General features: G+C 28.7%; 3 protein-coding genes across 3 annotated transcripts; all 3 read right to left on the bottom strand.

The window, feature by feature from the left end:
- Positions 1–7,171: 7,171 nt before the first annotated feature.
- LOC114181939 (methylecgonone reductase-like) lies at positions 7,172–8,842 on the bottom strand. Its single transcript, XM_028068624.1, has 5 exons — positions 8,783–8,842; positions 8,327–8,648; positions 7,929–8,172; positions 7,599–7,778; positions 7,172–7,515 (listed from the first exon to the last, which is right to left on the bottom strand). The coding sequence occupies exons 2-5, from the start codon at positions 8,641–8,643 to the stop codon at positions 7,300–7,302; spliced, it is 957 nt and encodes a 318-aa protein (XP_027924425.1). The 5' UTR covers positions 8,644–8,648; positions 8,783–8,842; the 3' UTR covers positions 7,172–7,299.
- A 3,484-nt stretch (positions 8,843–12,326) lies between these two features.
- LOC114182033 (CASP-like protein 4D1) lies at positions 12,327–14,505 on the bottom strand. The gene is made up of 3 exons (XM_028068776.1): positions 14,357–14,505; positions 14,008–14,143; positions 12,327–12,539 (listed from the first exon to the last, which is right to left on the bottom strand). Exons 1-3 carry the CDS (start codon positions 14,503–14,505, stop codon positions 12,327–12,329), a joined length of 498 nt encoding a protein of 165 aa, XP_027924577.1.
- A 2,026-nt stretch (positions 14,506–16,531) lies between these two features.
- Positions 16,532–18,080, bottom strand: LOC114182032 (CASP-like protein 4D1). The gene is made up of 3 exons (XM_028068775.1): positions 17,916–18,080; positions 17,573–17,708; positions 16,532–16,768 (listed from the first exon to the last, which is right to left on the bottom strand). Exons 1-3 carry the CDS (start codon positions 18,062–18,064, stop codon positions 16,532–16,534), a joined length of 522 nt encoding a protein of 173 aa, XP_027924576.1. The 5' UTR covers positions 18,065–18,080.
- Positions 18,081–21,198: the final 3,118 nt, after the last annotated feature.

Here is a 21,198-nt window from a genome sequence, read left to right as displayed (position 1 = left end):
AATTTGATGAGTGTTATAGATAAAAAGAATGTTTTAATAGATAAAATTCTTATATTAAAATTACACTTTTATAGTTAAAATTAATATAAAATAAAATTTTATTATTATAATAATAATTATTGTTAGTATTAATATTATTATTATTATTATTATTTCCAATGATTTTTATCGATTAATATTATTATTATCATTATGGTAAATACAAACACTATTCCACCTATTTCTACGTATTTTTAAATACTTTGTTATTGTAATTTCTCAACTTCAGTTAATTTGATTTATAATTGGTAAACTGAGATGTCAAAAGTATTTAAAAATAATTATTAATTAATGAAATTATTAGAAAAAAAATGCAAATTTTCTTTTTAAATTATATATATATATATTTTTTGAATATTCAACCTTTGTAAGATTTGATTGATTTTAAAAAGTAATTATAATATCTCGTATTTCTTTCTCAAACTAAGTACTCTATATTATACTATAGAGTACTTAGTTGAATACGACCAAATTTCGATTGTGACCGACTCATTTGAATACAGTCAAATTTCATCCTAGACCATCTTCGTCGAATACGACCAAATTTGGGCCAGGGTCGACTCGGCCAAATCTCAACTGGGCCAACTCGATTGAATTCGACCGAATTTTGACTGGAGCCAACTAGGCTGAATACAGCCAAATTTTGGTTGCGGTTGTCTCGGTCGAATACAGTCAAATTATGTCTAGGTCGACTAAGCCCGATGTAGTCAAATTTGGGTCGAGGTGAACTCAACCGAATACTTCCAAATTTTGTCCTGGACCAACTAGGCCAAATTTCGATCGAGACCGACTTAACAGAATTCGGCCAAATTTTGTATAGGTTCACGCCAACTCAATCAAATACGACTAAATTTGAACTAGTCAGTCTCAACTTTTAGTCTAACCTAACCAAAAATATAAACTGGAAATTTGGATTGGATATTTTGGATTATCCATTTTGAAAATCTAGATTTAAAGAATGAATATCCAATTCATAAAATATATATCAGATTGATATCCATATCCAATAAAATGGATTTTAAATAGATTGAATTTTTAATAAAATAGATATTAAATGGATTAGATCATAGAAAAAATAGATTGGATTATAAAAAATGGATTTTTTGCCCACCCTTGATTAGAATTTTATGACACATCTCTTTGCATATTGAATGTCAGAACAGAAAACCAATAAAAAAATATTGTCTGCAGACATCTAAACACTTTTCTAATATCATCCATGTAATGATAGCAGACATCTGCAAAAACTTCAAATTACTATTGTTGTATAAGGTTAACTTTCCTATTTTCGATAAAATAATGTCCTTTCTCTTCCTTCTTTCGATCAATAAGAAGCTATTATCTAAAGAAGGATAAAAAACAAAGAAGAACCTTAGTTATACTGCAACTAGTAAACTAAAGCACCATTATTTTATGAAAGAATCAAGTATTTCGGTGCAATAATGTGAGACGTGCGATGTGGGACGTGAGACGTGGGCGTGATACGTGGGACGTGCGACGTGAGATGTCAGATGTAGGACGTGAGACGTGAGACGTAGGACGTGAGACGTGAAACGTAGGACGTGAGACGTGAAACGTAGAACGTAGGACGTCAGACGTCAGACGTGTGACGTGAGATGTGGGACGTGAGACGTGAGACGTGAGACGAGGGACGTGAGACGTGAGACGTGAGACGAGGGACGTGAGACGTGAAACGTGAGACATGACACGTGGGACGTGGGACGTGGGACGTGAGATGTGAGAGATGTGGGACGTGGGATGTGGGATGTGGGATATGGGACATAGGACGTGGGACGTGAGACGTGGGACGTGGGACGTGGGACGTGAGACGTGAGAAACGTGCGACGTGAGACGTGAGACAAGAGACATGAGACGTTAGACGTGAGATATGCGACGTGCGACGTGCGACGTACGACGTCCGTAAACACTAAATCTTGAAATTTATATTCATAAACTTTAAACCTTACAATTTAATGAAAAATTTTAGAAGTTTAATAAAAGAATTGTTAATGTATCCATAAATTTGTACTAACAAATTTAAATTATATTCTTGTAAAAAAATGTATTAATAAAAAGAGATTAAATACATATAAAAGTGAAAGAATAAAAATATGAGGGTAAAAGTAATAATTAATGTTTATTTAACACCTAAAAATAAAATTTATGAGGATAACAACGATAATTTATATTTATTGAACTCTTAAATGAGCGGAAGGAAGCAGAGGATGATCTGAAAAGTTAAACTAAGGATAGGCAAAATATCTAATTTTCATGATCCAATCCATTTTTGCTATGATCCAATCCATTTAATATTCATTTTATTAAAAATCCAATCCATTTTATTGGATCTGGATATTAATCTGATCTACATTTTATATATTTTATGGATTGTATATCCATACTCTAAATCTAGATTTTCAAAATGGATAATCTAAAATATCCAATCTAAATTTTCAGTTTATATTTTTGGTTAGGTTAGGCTAAAGGTTGAGACGGACTAGTCCAAATTTAGTCGTATTTGATTGAGTTGGCGTGACCCTATACAAAATTTGGCTGAATTAGGCCAAATTCTTTCAAGTCGGTCCCGACCGAAATTTGGCCTAGTTGGTCTTAGACAAAATTTGGAAGTATTCGGTTGAGTTCACCCCCACCCAAATTTGACTGCATTGGGCTAAGTCAACCTAGACAAAATTTCACCGTATTCGGCCGAGAGAACCGCGACCAAAATTTGGCTGTATTTAGCCTAGTTGGCTTCAGTCAAAATTCGGTCGAATTCGAGTTGATCCGATTGAGATTTGGCCGAGTCGGCCCTGACCCAAATTTGGTTGTATTCGACTAAGACGACCTAGGATGAAATTTGGCCGTATTCAAATGAGTCGGTCACGATCGAAATTTGGTCATATTCAACTGAGCCGGCCACGATCGAAATTCGGCAGAATTCAGTCGAGTCGGCTCCGGTCAAAATTCGGTCGTGTTGGGCTCAACCAAAATTTGACTGAGTTGGTCCTAATATGAATTTGGTCGTATTCGGCAGAGTCGATCGCGACCGAAATTTGATCATATTTAGGCGAGTCGGTCCTGACCTAAATTTGGCCAAATTCAGTCGAGTTGGTCATGACCAAAATTTGGTCGAGTCGGTACTAGCCCAAATTTAGCTGTATTCGATCGAGTAAGTCCCGAACGAAATTTGACTACATTCAACTTAATCGGTTGTGATCGAAAATTGGTCATATTCAGTCAAGTCGATCCCGGTCGACGAATTTAGTGGAGTCAACCCTGACCGAAATTTGACTGATCAGGTCCTAGCCAAGTCCTAGCCCAAATGTGGTCATATTTGGCTAGGTCGATTGTGACCAAAATTTGGTCGTATTAGGCAAAATCGGCCCTGGTCGAAATTCAGTCGAATCTAGTCAAGTCGATCTCGACTGAAATTTTGTCAAGTCGACTTTGGTCCAAATTTGGTCACGTCGTCCCCGACCGAAATTCGTTCGAAAGTCATCCAAGTTCATCCCATGCTGAAATTTGACCTCGTTGGCCCTGACAAAAAATCTACAAAAATTTAATTTGAATTTATTTTATGAAAAATGGATTTTGGATTTTGAACTTGATCCAAATATTTAGATATGGATTTAAACTTGATCTAAATATTTGGATCTGGATTTTAAAAAAATCCAATCTACTTTTTTTGAAAAAATGGATTTGGATCGAAAATTTAATCCAATTATTTGGATCCAAAATAGATGTGGATTGGATCATTAAAAATCCAATCCATGATCACCCGTACTCTATAGTATAAATATGGTCCTCACAATTATGAAGAATCACTATTGTAGGTTGGACTTTCAAGCAATCTTGTAACAACAAATTTTAAACTATTGTTGTTTTTGTTGTTGTTAAAAGTTTAAACTAATGATGATGATTATTAGAGTCGTCGTCAAAGCTTAAAACAACGACGATCAACAAGAACCATAAACCCTTTATAAGATTGGATTATTTTTAAAAAGTAATTATAACATCTTTTTGAAACTAAGTTCTCTTGTGTTGAGTATAAACATGGTCTGCATAATTATGAAGAATTTCTATTGCAGGTTGAGCTTTCAAGGGACAATTAAAATAAGCTTGTAATAACAACTTTTAAACCATTGTTGTTTTAGCCATCATTAAAAGTTTAAACTAATGATGATTATTATTGGAGCCATCGTCAAAGCTTAAAATAAACGACGATCAATAAGAATCGTCATTCAAAATAGGGCAAAAATTACTTGTAATACGACGATAATTATTGTAAGCAATCGTTGTTAAAATGAGAAACGATGACGGTTTTTGTAAACAATTGTGTGTGTTTTTTTTAATTCATATTGATTTTTTTGAAAACCACAATTGCATAAATTTTCACTAACTTATTTTATAATCATTCAAGACATTAATTCAATAAAAATAGTTCTAAACAACACCTTACAAAATAACTACTTGTCTACAACCATAAGTTGTTACATAAGTTAACAAAATGCTCACAACAAAATATTCAATATGAAAAATGAAAAAAAACAAGTATTTCTTTAAAAAATAACACTTTTAACGACGATTGGACATATAACTGTCGTCATATGTCTTTGCAAGACTTTTAACAACGGTTGGTTATAAAACTATCGCCATATGTAAGACTTTTAATGATGGTTCTCTATAGAATTGTTGTCGTATAAATTGACAAGACTTTTAGCGATGATTGAATGAGAATCGTCATTAAAAAACTTCACAATAATTACAATATTACCACTATGACTTTCTAATGACGGTAGTCTTATAAGTGTCATTAATTAACATCGTGGATAACAATATTTACACTAATGAATTTTAGCTCAACATGTATTAGATATTGTGTAAAGGTAACCATATTATGGAGTATGAGTTGTGTTATTTGTTGTTTTTAGACTAATAAAGAAGTTTTTACATATATAAATTTATGGAAGGTTTTGGATTTGTTGTTTTGTGATTTCGCTTATAATCAATACCTCTTTGGTCTCTTTGGTTAGATGAGAAGGAGGCTACAATGACTTTCTCCTTAAGTTTTTTTTTCTTCTTTCTTTTAGGCAACCTTTTACTTATTTTACTAGTGTAGTTTTAGCTTTTTAACTCGCGATATAGGTCTTAGTTGTTGCTTAATCGAAGCATAAAATGAAGCAGTGGCATTTTTGTAATTTTTTCCAAGTTTTACGCCTCGGTTCAGCATATATCCGAAGCAGAAAATGCCTTTTTGCTTAGGTTATCGGTGCCAAAAAGTTGGCCACTATTTCAAAAATGTCACTATGGTGATATTTGGCCTCAGGTGAAATTGAACTAGTGCCAAAAAGGATTTTTTACCTCGGTTAAAAATTGAACCGAGACCAAAAAATTGGCCAGTATTTCAAAAATGCCATTAGGGTGATGTTTGGCCTCGGGTGAAATTGAACTGGTGCCAAAAAGCTTTTATGCCTCGGTTAAAAATTGAACCGAGGCCATATCCTTTAATTAGGGTTCAAATCGTGAACCCATTTCACTCTTCTTCTTCCCCGCACCTGCAACTTCCATTCTCTCTTTTCTCTCTCTCTCTCTCTCTGAAACTAGCATCCACCATAGTGCCACCATTCTACTCCGATGAACACGACCACTACTTCGACGAGCCTCTGCGGCACCTTCTTCCCCACTTCCAGCCACCATCGTGTCGCCATTTCTCACAAGGGGTAAGTTGAAAATTCGTTCCCCTTTTTATTCGTTTTGAAAACGCGTTCCACTTTTCTATTTCTTCCATCACTAATTGCCAGCTCCTACACGTCGTCATTTTGGGTCGGACCTTGATCAGACCGACGCACGTCACTTTAGGGGAGGTTGGTTCCATGATTTTCGAGCCCATTGACTTGGTTTTGGTCCATAAAAAAGGACTGGCTTGGTCTTCGAGACCGCCTTTATTAAAGGATTTCTTACGGTAGTGGTGGCTGTTATGGTGGCGTTATGGTAGCAAAAAGAGGCGGTATATGGCCTCGGTTCTCTGCAAAACTGAGGCAAAAATGGGGTTTTCTGCCTCGGGTAACACCCAAGGCCAAAAGGTTATCCTTTTTTGCCTCGGCCTTATATGCCTCGGTTCTAGAACCAGGGTAGAATAGTAAAAATAACCGATGTCAAATACCATTTCTGCACTGTTTTTAATATAAAAAAAAATTTGAAAGTTTAGATTTGAAGTGACCAAAGTTTTAATATATTCATTATTAGGATAAAAACATCATATTTTATAAAATATGATATTTTTTAATTTGTCGCATTGCAAGAAGTGATTGTTTTAAACTATCGTCATATTAAAATTGTTATTATATCATAATTTTTGTTGTGAAATAATTGTGAAAATTTTGGGTTTTGAAAATAATAAGATACAACACAGTGATATCAGTATATTGAAAAATGTACAATCATTCTTTAAAACATCATAAATATATGATTATTATTGTATAAATCCAAATCAAAACCATATGTATTAAAATTGTCTATATAAAAAATTTATAAATTATTAGTATAATAAAAGTATTACTGTTTTATATATTAGATTTTTCATTGATAAGTGTTAGTAAAGTATCTTCAAGTATTATACACGGATATGACGGACACAAATACGTGTCGGACATGATAAGTAACACAAATTGAATTTGTATTCATGTACACCTAGCAATCCAAAGTTGATGAGTTACGTTTTAGTTTTCTTCAAACCACTTAGAATAACACTTTTCTTATATTCTATAACATATCTCAACAGAAAATATGGAAGTAAAACGAATGCCAGAGGTGATACTAAACTGGGGGAAAAAGATGGCAGTGCATGAATTCCTCTTCCACAGTTGCTTCTCTTGTTGCATGTTACGTAAATTTCTCTGACACTGTTTAGGAAGCTAGGTTTCCTAAACCCTAAAACAAAGACACATTATATATGTATTATTTTTCTATGACTGATGCAAAAGGAACATCTTTGGAAGAAGTTTTAGATTGGGTTACCACCCTAATCCATTCATATACCAATTTTATAATAATTATATAACAAATTATATCTATCAAATTTTCAATTGCTTGATAATATAAGAATATTGCCTTAAAAATGTATAAGCATCAAACTATTATTTAAGAAAAAAAAGACCTTGTTTATTTGAAAGGAAACATCTTAGAAAAAGCAAAACAATGTTTTCCACATGAAACAGTGGATGAGAAAGCAGAAACAGCATTGATGAGATTGAAGTGCACTCATTCCCAAAGATCTTCGAAAGTTTTGAAATGGCTAAACTCAGTGACAAAACGTTCACCATTGAAACCCCTGTGCTGTGGAATTTGTTTAATCTTCTCTGAATCACTCTCACTCAGCTCCCAGTCGAAAATCTGAAGATTTTTCCTCATTCTCTCACTGTTGAAGCTCTTCACTATTGGAGTTGCACCTTCCTCTATTATCCACCTCAGTGCAACCTGCAATTGCACACACTAACCACTAAGTTTCACATCACATAATCCATGTATATATTGTTTATCATCTTTTACGTTTAACTCACCTGTGCCACACTCTTGCCTGATTTCAATGCAATGTCCTTCAGAATAGGACTGTCCATAACAGCAAGGGAACCCCACACAGCTCCATTGGCTCCCAGAGGGGACCATGCAGTCACATGAATTCCTCTCTCTTTGCAGAATTTTCTCAGATTTTCCTGTTTCCATGCTGCGTTCATCTCCACCTGCACAGGATGCATTTTACAAACACACAGAATTTCATACATAAACTAGTTTTTAATCATGGGATTCAAATGAAAGGACTAGGAACAAAATAAATTGTGTGAAGGTTTCATTTATGCAGTTCATCAATGTTGATAGTAACATGAGAGTACCTGAACAAGAGCAGGAGGAATAACAGCATTCTCAAGAATTTGAGAAATCTTTTTCACCCCAAAATTGCTTAGACCAATGGATTTGGCCAAACCTAATTTAGAGCATTGTTCCATGTCTTCCCATGTTCCTTTCATGTCCAAAGGAAGAATGTCGCCTTTGGCGTAATTGATTCCCTTACTTCCTTGCCTCAGCCTCACTGGAAAATGGATCAGGTAAAGATCCACATACTCTAGGCCCAGTGTCCTACCAAAATGCAACATTCAAATCATTAACAATGAACACATACAATGAAATAGTGACAATTGTGCATATCAGCCAACAACACATACAATGAACAAAACATAGAGAATTTCAAAAATCAAAATTTAACAATGAAACAAAAGGGTAACAAAATTACTGTAATGAACTCTTGAGTGCTGGAAGAACAAGACCAGGATGAGCCTCCGTGCACCAGAGTTTGGTGGTGATAAATAGCTCACTACGATTTTTAATGAGACCTTGATCCAGTGCTTGTGCTATTGCTTCACCAAGAGGTCCCTCAGAACCATAATAAGCTGCAGTGTCAAAGTGTCTGTAGCCAACTTTTATGGCTTCAATGAATGCAGGAATGAGCACATCTGGTGGTGGTAAGGGCACTGTTCCTGTGCCAAAACCTAAATTGGGAATCTTATGCCCTGAGTTTAGCACCACTTCTGGGATTGTCTTTGCCTCCATTGTTACTGTGAAATGGAATCAAAGAAAACAGTTTCAGAAGATTAAAACAGGTTTAAAGTGATCAAATCATAGGAAGAATATATGTTTCTATTATTCTTGGCTAATACAGGATATCATTGAAACTGTGAAACAATGTTACCTTAATGAAACTGAATTAAACCCGATCTGTTCCAAGAACAGAAGATAACACAAAGAAATGGGTGACAGAACTGATATATATATCAGCACTGATCCATCGAACATTATATAGTTGAACAAAGGCAGAAAAGAAATCATTAAAAGTAATTAATTTAAAGATAAAATCATTAATTATTATATTAATTAACTTACACATCATTTATAAAATTAAAAGTTATTAATACATATGATAGTCTTTATTATTAATAAATATTTACAATTAATTTGTTAATTAAAGTTTAAATTAATCTCTAATATCGATTACTATTAAATTTTAAATTAATTTTCTTTCGGTAAATATTAAACCAAAATTCATTAATTAATTAATCACACATTTTTAAACATTTAAACAAAGTTTTAAAACTCTAATATAAACGGATGACATTTATTGCTTTTAAAGAATTGCTAATATAAAATCAATGAAACAATTACTTTCCATGAAGCGTTACAATCTGTATTTATTAATACTTCAATTATTTTTGTAGCTATCTCAGTTTTGAAAAATAAAATTGTTCTTTTCTATTATACCTTTAATCTTTATAATATTTTCAAAATAATTTTTACATGTATTTATTACGTCAAATATATAGAAAGTTAAGTAAATGAAATTGTGTCTAATTACTTTATTTGTTTCAATAAAATTTATTGTATTTTGAATTTATTTAAAATAAACTTGAAAATAGATGTAAAAGTAAAATGAGAGAGTATATATTTTATGTATGTAATAAATAACATTTATATCAAAATACATATAATGAGTTAAATTAGAAGAATTGATGATTTATTAATTATACATTAATGTTACATTTTTTTTATGGAAACAAATATGATCTTAATTTTATTTTTGTATGTTCCATGTAATTTAAGTCTTAAGACATTTTTGCAATTTTTATTAATGAGGGTCTAAAACTCTTTTATTTTTCATTAATATTTTATTTGATAATAAAATATATATTTCAAAATAAAAAAAATGTGTATATATATATATATATATATATATATATATTAGTAACTCAGTATTTTATGATATTGATCAGTTGATAAAGAATTTAATGATATTTTGAAAGTATTAACTTAAATTTTCGCATGAAGGATTCTAAATACATATTTATATAATTATGTTTCTTTATGTTTTATCATGCTTAAAGTAAGGTAATTTTAGTGAAGTAGAGTATTTCAAGTCTTATTATATCATACAGCCAAAAGAATAAAATTTATAATAATTATTATCTTTTTAATATCTCTAGAGGTAAGAAAAAACAGGTACATTTAATTTAGAAAACATTATATTTATTAAATTTGATAAATATATTATATTTATTAAATGTTAAACATAATACTATTCTACATTTTTAACATGTTTTTTTTTAAATAAGTTCAAATTTAATATTTATATTAATTTTAATATTATATATTTTGAAATAAAATAACGTTTCTTCTAAAATTTAAATTTAAATAAAACGTTAATGGGGCCACAATACTTTCACATTATGAAGCATAATTGGACTCTCCTCCACATTATAAAGTTCTAAGTAAAGTAAAATAGAAACATGTATCTAAATGGATGAACTTCCCTTATATTGATATAAATAACATTTGATCATATTATCAATATTAATTACATCATTAACAATAATATAAATTCTTTAACGGTAGTAAATAATAGAATTTAATATAGGGGAACGTTAACAGGTACTGTTTAATTATAATTAATGATTTTTGTTTCATTACATTTTTTAAAATATAAAATAATTAACTCTATTAATTGAAATAGGATATTGCTAACCTACCCATAATATTAGACGATCTCATCTATAATTTCTTTGATACACAAAAAAAAAACATTAAAAAATAATAAAATAATTTTAACATAGTTGTAACATTAAAATAATTTAAATAATAAAATTTAATGTCATCAAAAGTTTAGCTTTCTATTCTATTTTCAATACACAATAAAATTATTTAATGATTTTTATATTATTTATGCATTAGTAATTTTCATTACAAAAATTATTATATAGTTATACATTTAATTTAAATATTATTGTATTATATTCTCTTAAACCACATCGGTGTTATAATATTCACATTTGTAATATAATTTTATTTAACTGCACTACAACTAGTTAACCTTATATTATTATTTAATTATTTTAACTTTTATTTCAATATATTAAATAAGATCAAATAAATTATCAATTACTATAATATTTATGAAAATTTTTGTTTTCTAAATAAATAAAAATTACATTAATAATCATTAGAATCAAAATTCATTTAATAACATACTTAACAATGAATTTTATGTTTATTAATAATACCTTAACCAGTGTCCTAACCTAAAGACACAGGTTGATTAAAGAATAACTAATAATGCCTATTGATTTTATTAATCTTCAAATTTTAAAATTTATAAAGACAAAAATATTTTTTGAAAATTTTAAGTAATAACTCTATAATATAAAACAAATATTTTTAAAATTTCTAAGAGCTCTATTAAAAAATAATAAAAAATACATATATGACATATTACTAGTTTTATGCATTTATAATTAATTATTTCAGATATTGAAATATTGTCTATTTATTCTTTAATACAAGTGATTTTGTTAAGTTACGAGAAATGTTGTTAAAAAGGTTATTGAGAAGTAAGAGAAAAGAGAAAAGAAACTCAATGAAGACTCAATACTTTAATTTTTTGTTTTAAACTTTTTAGATGTTTAACATTATTTTTTATTAGTTTTTGTGTTAATTTAAATTTGTTTATGTTTAATTATATTTTAATTTTTAACAACATTAAAAAATAGTTATTTTATTATTTAATTGTTTTTTTAATTTTGATGGGTGAGCATTAAATAAAATATTAAACACAATTGTATAATATTGGACATTCTTGTCCTTTAAATAAAATAAATTTGCGTTAATGATTATTAGATCAGATTTCATTTAATATCACACTTAATTATACACATTTGTAAATTCAATATGATTAATTATCCTTAACCAATGTCTTAATAATATAAATCCATAAATCTATGATCATGTTTAAGGTATAAAGAATGATCCTTAATTACAATACATTTATATTGAAATCTGAAATAATTAACTCTGATAAACATAGTATAATTCATATAATAGATTATGTAAAAAAAAAATCGTTTTTGTCTTTTATATTTACTATCTATTCTAAACCCAAAACAAACACTTTTCTTTTTGTTTATTGCCTTTTATGTTTATACGAGATTTCTTTACATTTAATTATATTTAATTTTTAACAACATTTAAATGAAAGAAAACAGTGATAATAAGATTAAAATTATTTTTTTTATTTAATCATTTTTTAAATTTATTTTATGGTGTGGATATATAGGGATACCATATGAACCCGTTCCTTTGGCCCGAACATGTGACAATAATAGTATTCTACATTTATATACATTTTGATAGCAAAAATTGATGAAGCAATATATAAGTAGGGTTTAGAAGGGGTTGGGTTGCCTTCTGGGTCAATTGTTGGAGGAAATGAATGAAAGAACAACCACGGAGAGGAAGGTGACGAGAAGAAAAGCAGAAGAAATGAATCCTCGAATCAAAATCTTGTTGTATGTGCCCTTAAAATCATCCGAAGCTTTCTTCACATGATCCTTGATGAACTCCTTTAACTCCACAGACAGTGCAAAACCACTCCCAATGGCTACTCCCAGACACAGACTAATTACCTGCAAAATTCACATCCATATATATTAATGTCGAATACTTTCTATTTTTCTATATTTTAAATGCATTTTCATTTCCTCCTACCGAGATAAAATGATATGTACATCTCAATTATGAACTTAAATATCAATGTGATCACGTAACAGTTCAATAGGAGATAACACACTAGATTCAATATTGTTAACATCATAAGAATTAGGTTTTAAATTTAAGGATTAATCCAAAGTTCAGTTATCGAACTTGTACTAACACAAAAAAAAAGCTTTTAACTTATGATATTTTTGGCCTTTGACGTTTGTTCAAACTTCAACAACGTATTGGATGACGTTAAAATTAAGGTCGAAAATATATACCGACGTCGATTAACATCGGAGGATTGGACAACAAACGTGCATTTTTGCGTTGAAAGAAGGAAAAAATCTGCTATGTTTGAACACGTGAAGCAACTATGAAGTAACCATAATCAACTAAACCCGAAATGGGTATGGCATGGCCATTGAATGGGCAAAGCAGTCAGTCTTAGATGCATTGTAGATTTTGAAACACATCACCTAAAACTGAATCTCTTCATAAAAATAAACAACAAAGATGCCAAAGTGAGAAATTAACGGCAAAGTGAAAAAAAAAATTGAAACCCTAAAAGAAAACCATTACTAATTGGAAGCTAAGGGTTGACAGGTGAAGATTCGAAGATCTAACATTTGAGAAAAGTGTTTTTAGGGTGGTCGTTGAAGGAGTTGCTCGTCTGTTGTTGTTGTTGTTGGAAGTCGTCGGAGGAGCGGTAGAACCTCATCGTTGCTGCCACATGAATCTTGGCCAAAACGATCGGTGAAAACGTCAAAAAATGTAAACCAAAGGTGTTAATCAAGTTTCATTCAAGTTAAACGAACTAAAAATCACCTTTTGCGGTGGTGGAAAACTCGTCCTCGCTGTTGGGTCACTGTGGAAGAAGGAGAGCGCGAAGGAATAGGAACTAGAAAAGGGTTTCATGTTTTTTTTTAACTTGAATTCGACGTCGGATCTTGTGTGCACCGACCGACATTACTCAACATCTGTCACTAACGCTCGATGTTACTTGATTTCGGAAGTGGAGGGGTCGATGTTATTTTTTAAATTAACTTTGGTTAGTCTGACAACCGACATCAATTTTGACATTTTATTTACAAAAATGTTACCGATCATTTCTAACGTTGAACTTTTCTTGAACAGACGTGGAATAGGTGATGTTATAAACCATTTTTGCACTAGTGTTGAGAATCTACGTCAGAGTTCATAATATCATGAAAGTTTACTTTAGAAAAAAAAATATAGATTTAAATATTATAATAAAATATTAAGTAGAATAGATGAGAATACACTGAAATTACTCTTAATTGAATTTAATTATTCTCATACATACTTAGAATTCAAAATTATACTTGAACTATTAAGTATATTTTATGCGATAACATAATAATGAAAAAGCCATACCTTGTCTCCATATAGGTCAAATTTTCGCAAGAGTTCATTGTTTATGACCCTCTTCCGTTTAATTGCATAGTATACGGCAAATGGAAGCTGCACTACACTATATACGAACGTAATTGCTGCAATACCTACCACAAAGCTGCAGATTTTACATACCAAGAAGCTCTCGTCATTTTTACCAAACTATTAGCTTAGTCAAGCATAAATATTAAGGTTTTAAGAGCAAATTTACTAGTTCCTCTTAATTTTTCTAAGAATACGCAAAATTTATTGTTTTTATTTTTTAACAAAATATAATGTATAATAATTAATTGGATACATTAAAAAAATAGTTTGGATGGGTTACTTTTACCTGTATGAACTGAAATCATAATATTTGAGCTCTGCACCGTTTTGAAATGTGTAGTCGTTAGTAACGAGTAAGGCCATTGATACAGCTGAAGTTGCAAGAGCAAGTATCCTCAACGCAAGAATTGAGTTAGCCAAACTTTTGGTCACCATTTTTACTTCAAACAAACCTAACTCTTTAATTTTCCTTCCTATCTTCTTTTATACACAAAACAAATCAAGATCATTCTATTTGTTTCTCTATCATCTCCTTAAATCCAATTACTGCCATCAACATCTCTAGAACCAATTTTTTCCACACTCCATTACAGACAAACCCAATCACGCACCTATCTCATTTTCCTCACCACTCCCCATTCATTTTTCTTCCTTTAGGACCACACATACTAATTTTTTTTTTATTTATAATTTTCATTTCAAAATAAAACTAAATTATGTTTTATCCACTTGGGGAGTTGTGGTCGTGTTGACTTGGATTCGAATTCAATCCATTTATTTCCATTTGATCTGAATTTATATTTAGTCATTTATTTTATCGAGTTAATTGAATTAAGGTTGTTTGGATCATATATTAATTTATCGAGTTAATTGAATTAAGATTGTAGATTTATATTAAATTAAAAAATTTAAATAATTTTTTTTTATTTTGAATAAATAATATAAATATAATAAATCTTTAACTAAAAAATAACATGCACATTTTAATAATAATCATTATAATAAACTATGATTTTATATAAATTACAATTAAATTTTCACAAAATAGTATCATATTAAACATAAAATTTAAAATATATTTATAAATTTATAAATTTATAAATTTATAAATATTAATATAAATTTGGGTTGAAATATAATTATCTATTTTATTTGATTTTATTTATCAACATTATCTCCTTGTACAACCCAAGTCAAACTTACTTCAGATTTCTCCGTATTGGATTGGATACATATTTTTTCCTCAACCTTATTCTCGACATTGGTATCTTCAACTTTTCACCATTCATAACCTTTTAACATAGAGTGAAAATAATGTTTTAAATATCAACATCATTATTCACAATTTAAAATAAATAATTTAATTCATTTCAGTAAATATCTTCAAGCATGATTTCTTCTTTTTAAATAATTATAATTGTATTTATTTCTCTCTCAATCAAAATTCTGTACACATAAAAATAGCATTTACTAATGAAAAAAAAAAAAAACTCATAGACCTTTTAAATTGAAAAGCTCCATAATCTAATAAAGAATGTATCCCTTTTTTCAAAGGTGTACCAAAGGGGTATAACTAAACGAGTAAAAAGCCAAAAAAAAATCACATCAAAATCTTTGAAATTTTATTATTTTATCAAATTATTTAATTTTAATAGGAGTTGTAGGTACCATGAAAATTTCCAACCACTGAAATTTTGGATAGGTCAACTGTTTTTTCTTATTGTATTAAATTAGGTTCATGGCTTGATGGGTATCGTTTTCTGAGATTCATTAATTTCTATTTTGCAAGACCTCACACATCGGTCGACTGTTTTGTCTTATTGTATTGAACTAGTATTTGGCCTAGGGAAGGTCGACTCGCAGGCCCAAAAAAAATGCGGGACAGGTCAAGATAGTGACTCTGCAGATCTATAATGGTCCGGTCTGCATAAGTCTATAGTTCGTGCAGACTAATCTACAGTCCGTGTGGATCGGTCCGCAAGTTCGCATAATAAAAAAAACTTGTACTTATATATATTAATTAATTTTTTTATGAACTCTTTTAATAACGTTCTAAATTTTTGTATAATTAGAACAGACAACTATTATGTATTTTTAAATGTGCTAAAATTTAAAGAATACATTGTGTATGTCATAGTATGAATATGAATATAATGAAAATGTTGAATTATCAATTTATCATCCAACTCCTCAAAGTCTTTACTTAATTTTATGAACTTCTTAAAGTTTTCCGATTTTTAATCATTAAAAGTTTTATCATAAAAATTAAAAAAAAATAATAATTTAAAAAAAAGAACGGGTCAGCAATAACTTTTAATTAAGTTTTTGTCATTAGATTTTTTTTATTATCTGTATGACGTGGCAGTTATCCGGTTATCTATATGTCTCGTTCATTTATCAATATTGTAGATTTATATTAATTTTGACAGCAAAAATTGATGAAGCAATATATAGGTAGGGTTTAGTAGGGGTTGGGTTGCTTTCTGGGTCGATTGTTGGAAGAAATGAATGAAAGGAAAGCCATGGAGAAGAAGGTGACGAGAAGAAAAGCAGAAGAAATGAATCCTCGAATCAAAATCTTGTTGTATGTGCCCTTAAAATCATCCGAAGCTTTCACATGATCCTCGATGAACTTCTTTAATTCCACAGACAGTGCAAAACCACTCCCAATGGCTACGCCCAGACACAGACTAATTACCTGCAAAATTCACATCCATATTATATATTAATGTCCAAGAGCGAGGGAAAACAATCAGATACTTCCAATTTTTCTAATTTTAAATACACTTTCATTCTCTCACGTCGATACGTCTCGATTATGAAATTAAATGTTCATGTCAGCTTAATGGTTAGATATATAACACCATAGATCTATCGAATAACAAATTTACAAATTTTGTTAATATAGATTTTGAATGATTTTAATACAATTTTAAGAAGAGGATTTCAAATTTAAGGGTTAAATTCATTTTTAATTTCTAAAGTTTTACAAAATATTGTAATTTTTCTTCTGTCCTAAACTTTCATATATATTTATTTTTGAATTTAAAAATAATGAATTTAATCATTTTAATTCAATGCCATCAATTTCTTTTACGTGTTTTAATTTAAATGTTTCAAATTATACAAATAGTTCAAAAGTTATCTTTGATTGTCATTTAACATATCAACAAAATTTCACATAATTAAATTAAAAAATTATATATATACATAACTAAACTATATCAAAGTTAAAAACAAATAAAAAATCCAATTTTACGTTCAAGTTTACGAATAAAAACGTATTTAATCTTAAATTTAACTCATCCTTATCAAACTCGAAAGTAAGATTTACACCGCTATAAATTTGTTTCATATCTGATCAACAAGGAATCTTTAAAGACTTAAAACTCAAAAGTACAGTTGAATCCTAATACATATACTAAAGTCTTCTTTAATTTGTATTATTGAACTATTAAGCATATATATGTTATGTGATAAAATAATAATGAAAAAGCCATACCTTGTCTCCATAGAAGTCAAATTCTGGCAAGAATCCATTGTTTATGAGCCTCTTCTGTCTCATTGCATAGTATATGGAAAACGGAAGCTGCACTATACAATATGCACACGAAATTGCTGCAATAGCCACCACAAGGCTGCAGATTTTACATATCAATGACAACAATGAGATACACGAAGCTCTGGTATTTTTACCAAACATTTTTTCTTTTAGTCAAACATAAATATTTATTAAAAAGATATCATTATATGCTATAAAATTGTTTTACCTATTTATGATATCTATTTAGGATGTGACTTCTATCATACATAAAAAAAAATAGTTTGGGTGAATTTTTTTTTACCTGTATGAATTGAAATCTTGATATTTGAGCTCTGCACCGTTTTGAAATGTGTAGTTGTCAGTAACGAGTAAGGCCATTGTTGCAGCTGAAGTTGCAAGAGCAACTATCCTCAACGCAAGCATTGAGTTAGCCAAACTTTTGGTCACCATTTTTGCTTCAAACAAATCTAACTCTTTAATTTTTTTCATCTTTTCTTGCGTTCTTGAATACCCTTTTATACACGAAAACAAGTCAAGATCATTCTATTTGTTTCTCTATCATGTCGTTAAATCCAATTACTGCCATTTATTTTAATCCACAAAACCTTGTCCTCTTGTGTTTGGATCAAGTTTGCTGATAAATGGCAATTCAAAGCGTTCAATCAATCACCATTTTGCAAAATTTTTTATTTTGGCCGATCAACGTACGCACTTTTCTTTAAGTTTTTTGTTTTTATCGACAAAATGTAGAATTGGTCTCTTTTTGCCATATGTTAATTCAAAATTTGTTTGCGAACTCCATTTTAACAATAGTTTGAGTTATTGTCGTAAACAACGATGATAATTTTGTAAATAAATATAATTTTTAATGATGATTATTTTAAAAATATTGTTATTAAAAGAAAAAAAAAATTGTCAAAAATAATGAAGTAGTGATATATGTTCTTGAAAAAGCTAAGATTTAAGGAAAGGGAAGATTTCTTTGCTGACTTTTTTTTATTTTTACTGTTGTTTGTTGAGTATTAAAAGTATATTGTTTTGATATTTTAAAAATAATTTTAATATATCTTAAAATTTTAAAATTAATATTTATAAATGTAATTTGAAAATACAACAGATAAACAACAGATAAAAAAACATAATAAAAAATCCAAACTCAAATTTAAGTTTTCGATACTTTCTCCTATATTTTGCGAGCTGTGCTGATACAAAGGGATTGGTCCATTATTCTAGGATTCTGCTAAAGACGTTGAAGTTGACGACTTTGGTTTACAGATTAAATATTATTTTCTTTAAAAACAAAAAGTAACAAAAATAGGCATTTCTAATTTCAGATTTTCAGAAAACTATTTTTTTTTTCTTACCGAATAATACCTTCATTATAATTGCATTAAAACTTGTTGGAATTAGTTCGAAATATATTCATTTAGCTTTTATGTAAGACTCGATTGACATATTTAAGAAGATAATAAATTTAGTAAATAACATTAAATATGTATGAATTTATATATTCATTCTCATATATAAAGTGATTCTTCATTTTGATGTACACATTTATCTTTCGTCCTTAAATATATGTTTTAAGTAATTTTTTTAAAATTTAACCATTTTTTAATTTGATCACTTTTTTTAAATTTTATCATTTTTTAAAACTAGAATAACTTTTTATAATAAAAAATTACCTACAAAATAAATAAAAATTATCTATAGTAAAATTATAAAAATTATTTATCTTTATTTTTATAATTATAACAATAATATTTTTAATGGTTTTTTATCATAAAAAAAAAAAGTTAACACACGCACGTAGGTTACGTGTAGGCATGGAAATTTATTTTACAAGCTCTATTTAAAGAGAGCTAAATGTCTCAAATGAATTTAGAAAAGAACCAAACTAGTCTAAGGTAATTTATAATTTTGGAATTCTCAAAACACATTTTGTGGACTTATATAACAATTTTTGTGATATACTTAAATTTCAAGTTTATTGTTGTGTAAAAAAAAATTGGGAAAGAAATGTGAGTATTGCATTATGTTATTGAATGTTGATCATAAGCTAAATGTATCTAATATATTCCTTATGTATTATGTTTTTTACTTTAACAAGTTAAATTCGTTATATATATATATATATATATATATATATATATATATATATATATATATATATATATATATATATATATATATATATAATTTTATGACATAGTTTCGATACTAGAAATCATAGTCTAAAACACATAAAACATACTTTTCAAATATTTAGAATTTCAAGTTAACATATATTTAAGAAGATCAAATCATTGATAACTATAGAAGTCATGCATATCAAGATATTTGGAACTCAGATATAAATAAAAATATATTAGGTGAAAAAAATATAAAGTTAAATGGACATAACTATTATTCTTAATTGGTACAAATATAGAGTTAAATGGATGAAATCGTGTTTGTACTAAATAATCTATTTTAATCACTTACAAATGTTGTATTAAAATTATCCATCATTAATTTTTTTTTTGTAGTTTTATAATTTTAAAATAACAGAATAGAGTAAAACGTGTAATTAATTTTTTTTTCTTTTCAATTTCATGCTTTGATTTGATGTATCTTTTGGTCATAATCTTTATAATTTTGTTTAGGCAAAATTCGGGCACAAAATTTTTGAATTAACTTAAAATATGATTCACATCAAATGCTTTATATAGGTTTAACTACTTGTAAGCTACAAAGTTGAATTTACTATAAAGTTTGATTTAGACAAGTTGAACGTTGAATCTTATTCATCGATTAAAATCATAAATGGAAATGTTGAATTGAGATTTTAATTTGACTGTCTTGAAGTAAGACACCATTAGTTTAATAAAGAAAATCCACAACTTGTATTTTTTTTTTTTAGATAACTATATATGATGGTTAATATTTATTGAAAAACTTGATTGATAATTAATTTTTAGTGGAGTTTCTTTAATTACAACTCTTTTATTCACGAAGTTCGAATCCAAAACTATTATTGAGTTGGTATTTTTTTAATACTCAAATCCTAGAAAAAAGAAATGATTTGAGGCCAGAATTAAAAGTAAAAACAATATCAGATTGGTCAAAATACTGAAACTGAAATACAAAAAAAAAAAAAAAATCGTACTGTGAAAGTTTCAGCCGAACCCCTTTTTTTTTTTTTCCTTCTTTTAGTGATCTTCTACGGAATTGGATTCTCTGGTGATTTTATATTTATTGTTTCTCTACCATATTTTCATAATATATTGATTATCACTAATTTTAACGTTTTAAAATATATTAAAAGAATATTTAAAATATTAATATATATTTTTAATGTCAAATAAAAGACAATAAAAAAATTAATAAAAAAAATTAATAAAAAATCTGGACTCATATTGGAACTATCAAAATCATAATTAACACTTAATATAATAAACAAAAGGCACTTTTATAAATGGTTACTGAATAAAAAAGGTGAATGATGTACAAATACTTTATCCTTTGAGGTTGGTGAAGACATCAGAAAAAGAAAGAGATGAAGTAGCCTTATTAAGGAGGTGATGATGAAAAACAAAATCATTTTC

This window comes from Vigna unguiculata, chromosome 4, assembly GCF_004118075.2.
Source record: "Vigna unguiculata cultivar IT97K-499-35 chromosome 4, ASM411807v1, whole genome shotgun sequence".
NCBI lineage: Eukaryota > Viridiplantae > Streptophyta > Magnoliopsida > Fabales > Fabaceae > Vigna > Vigna unguiculata.
Note: the sequence above shows the minus strand (reverse complement) of the source record. Positions and strands in the feature narration are given on the sequence as shown.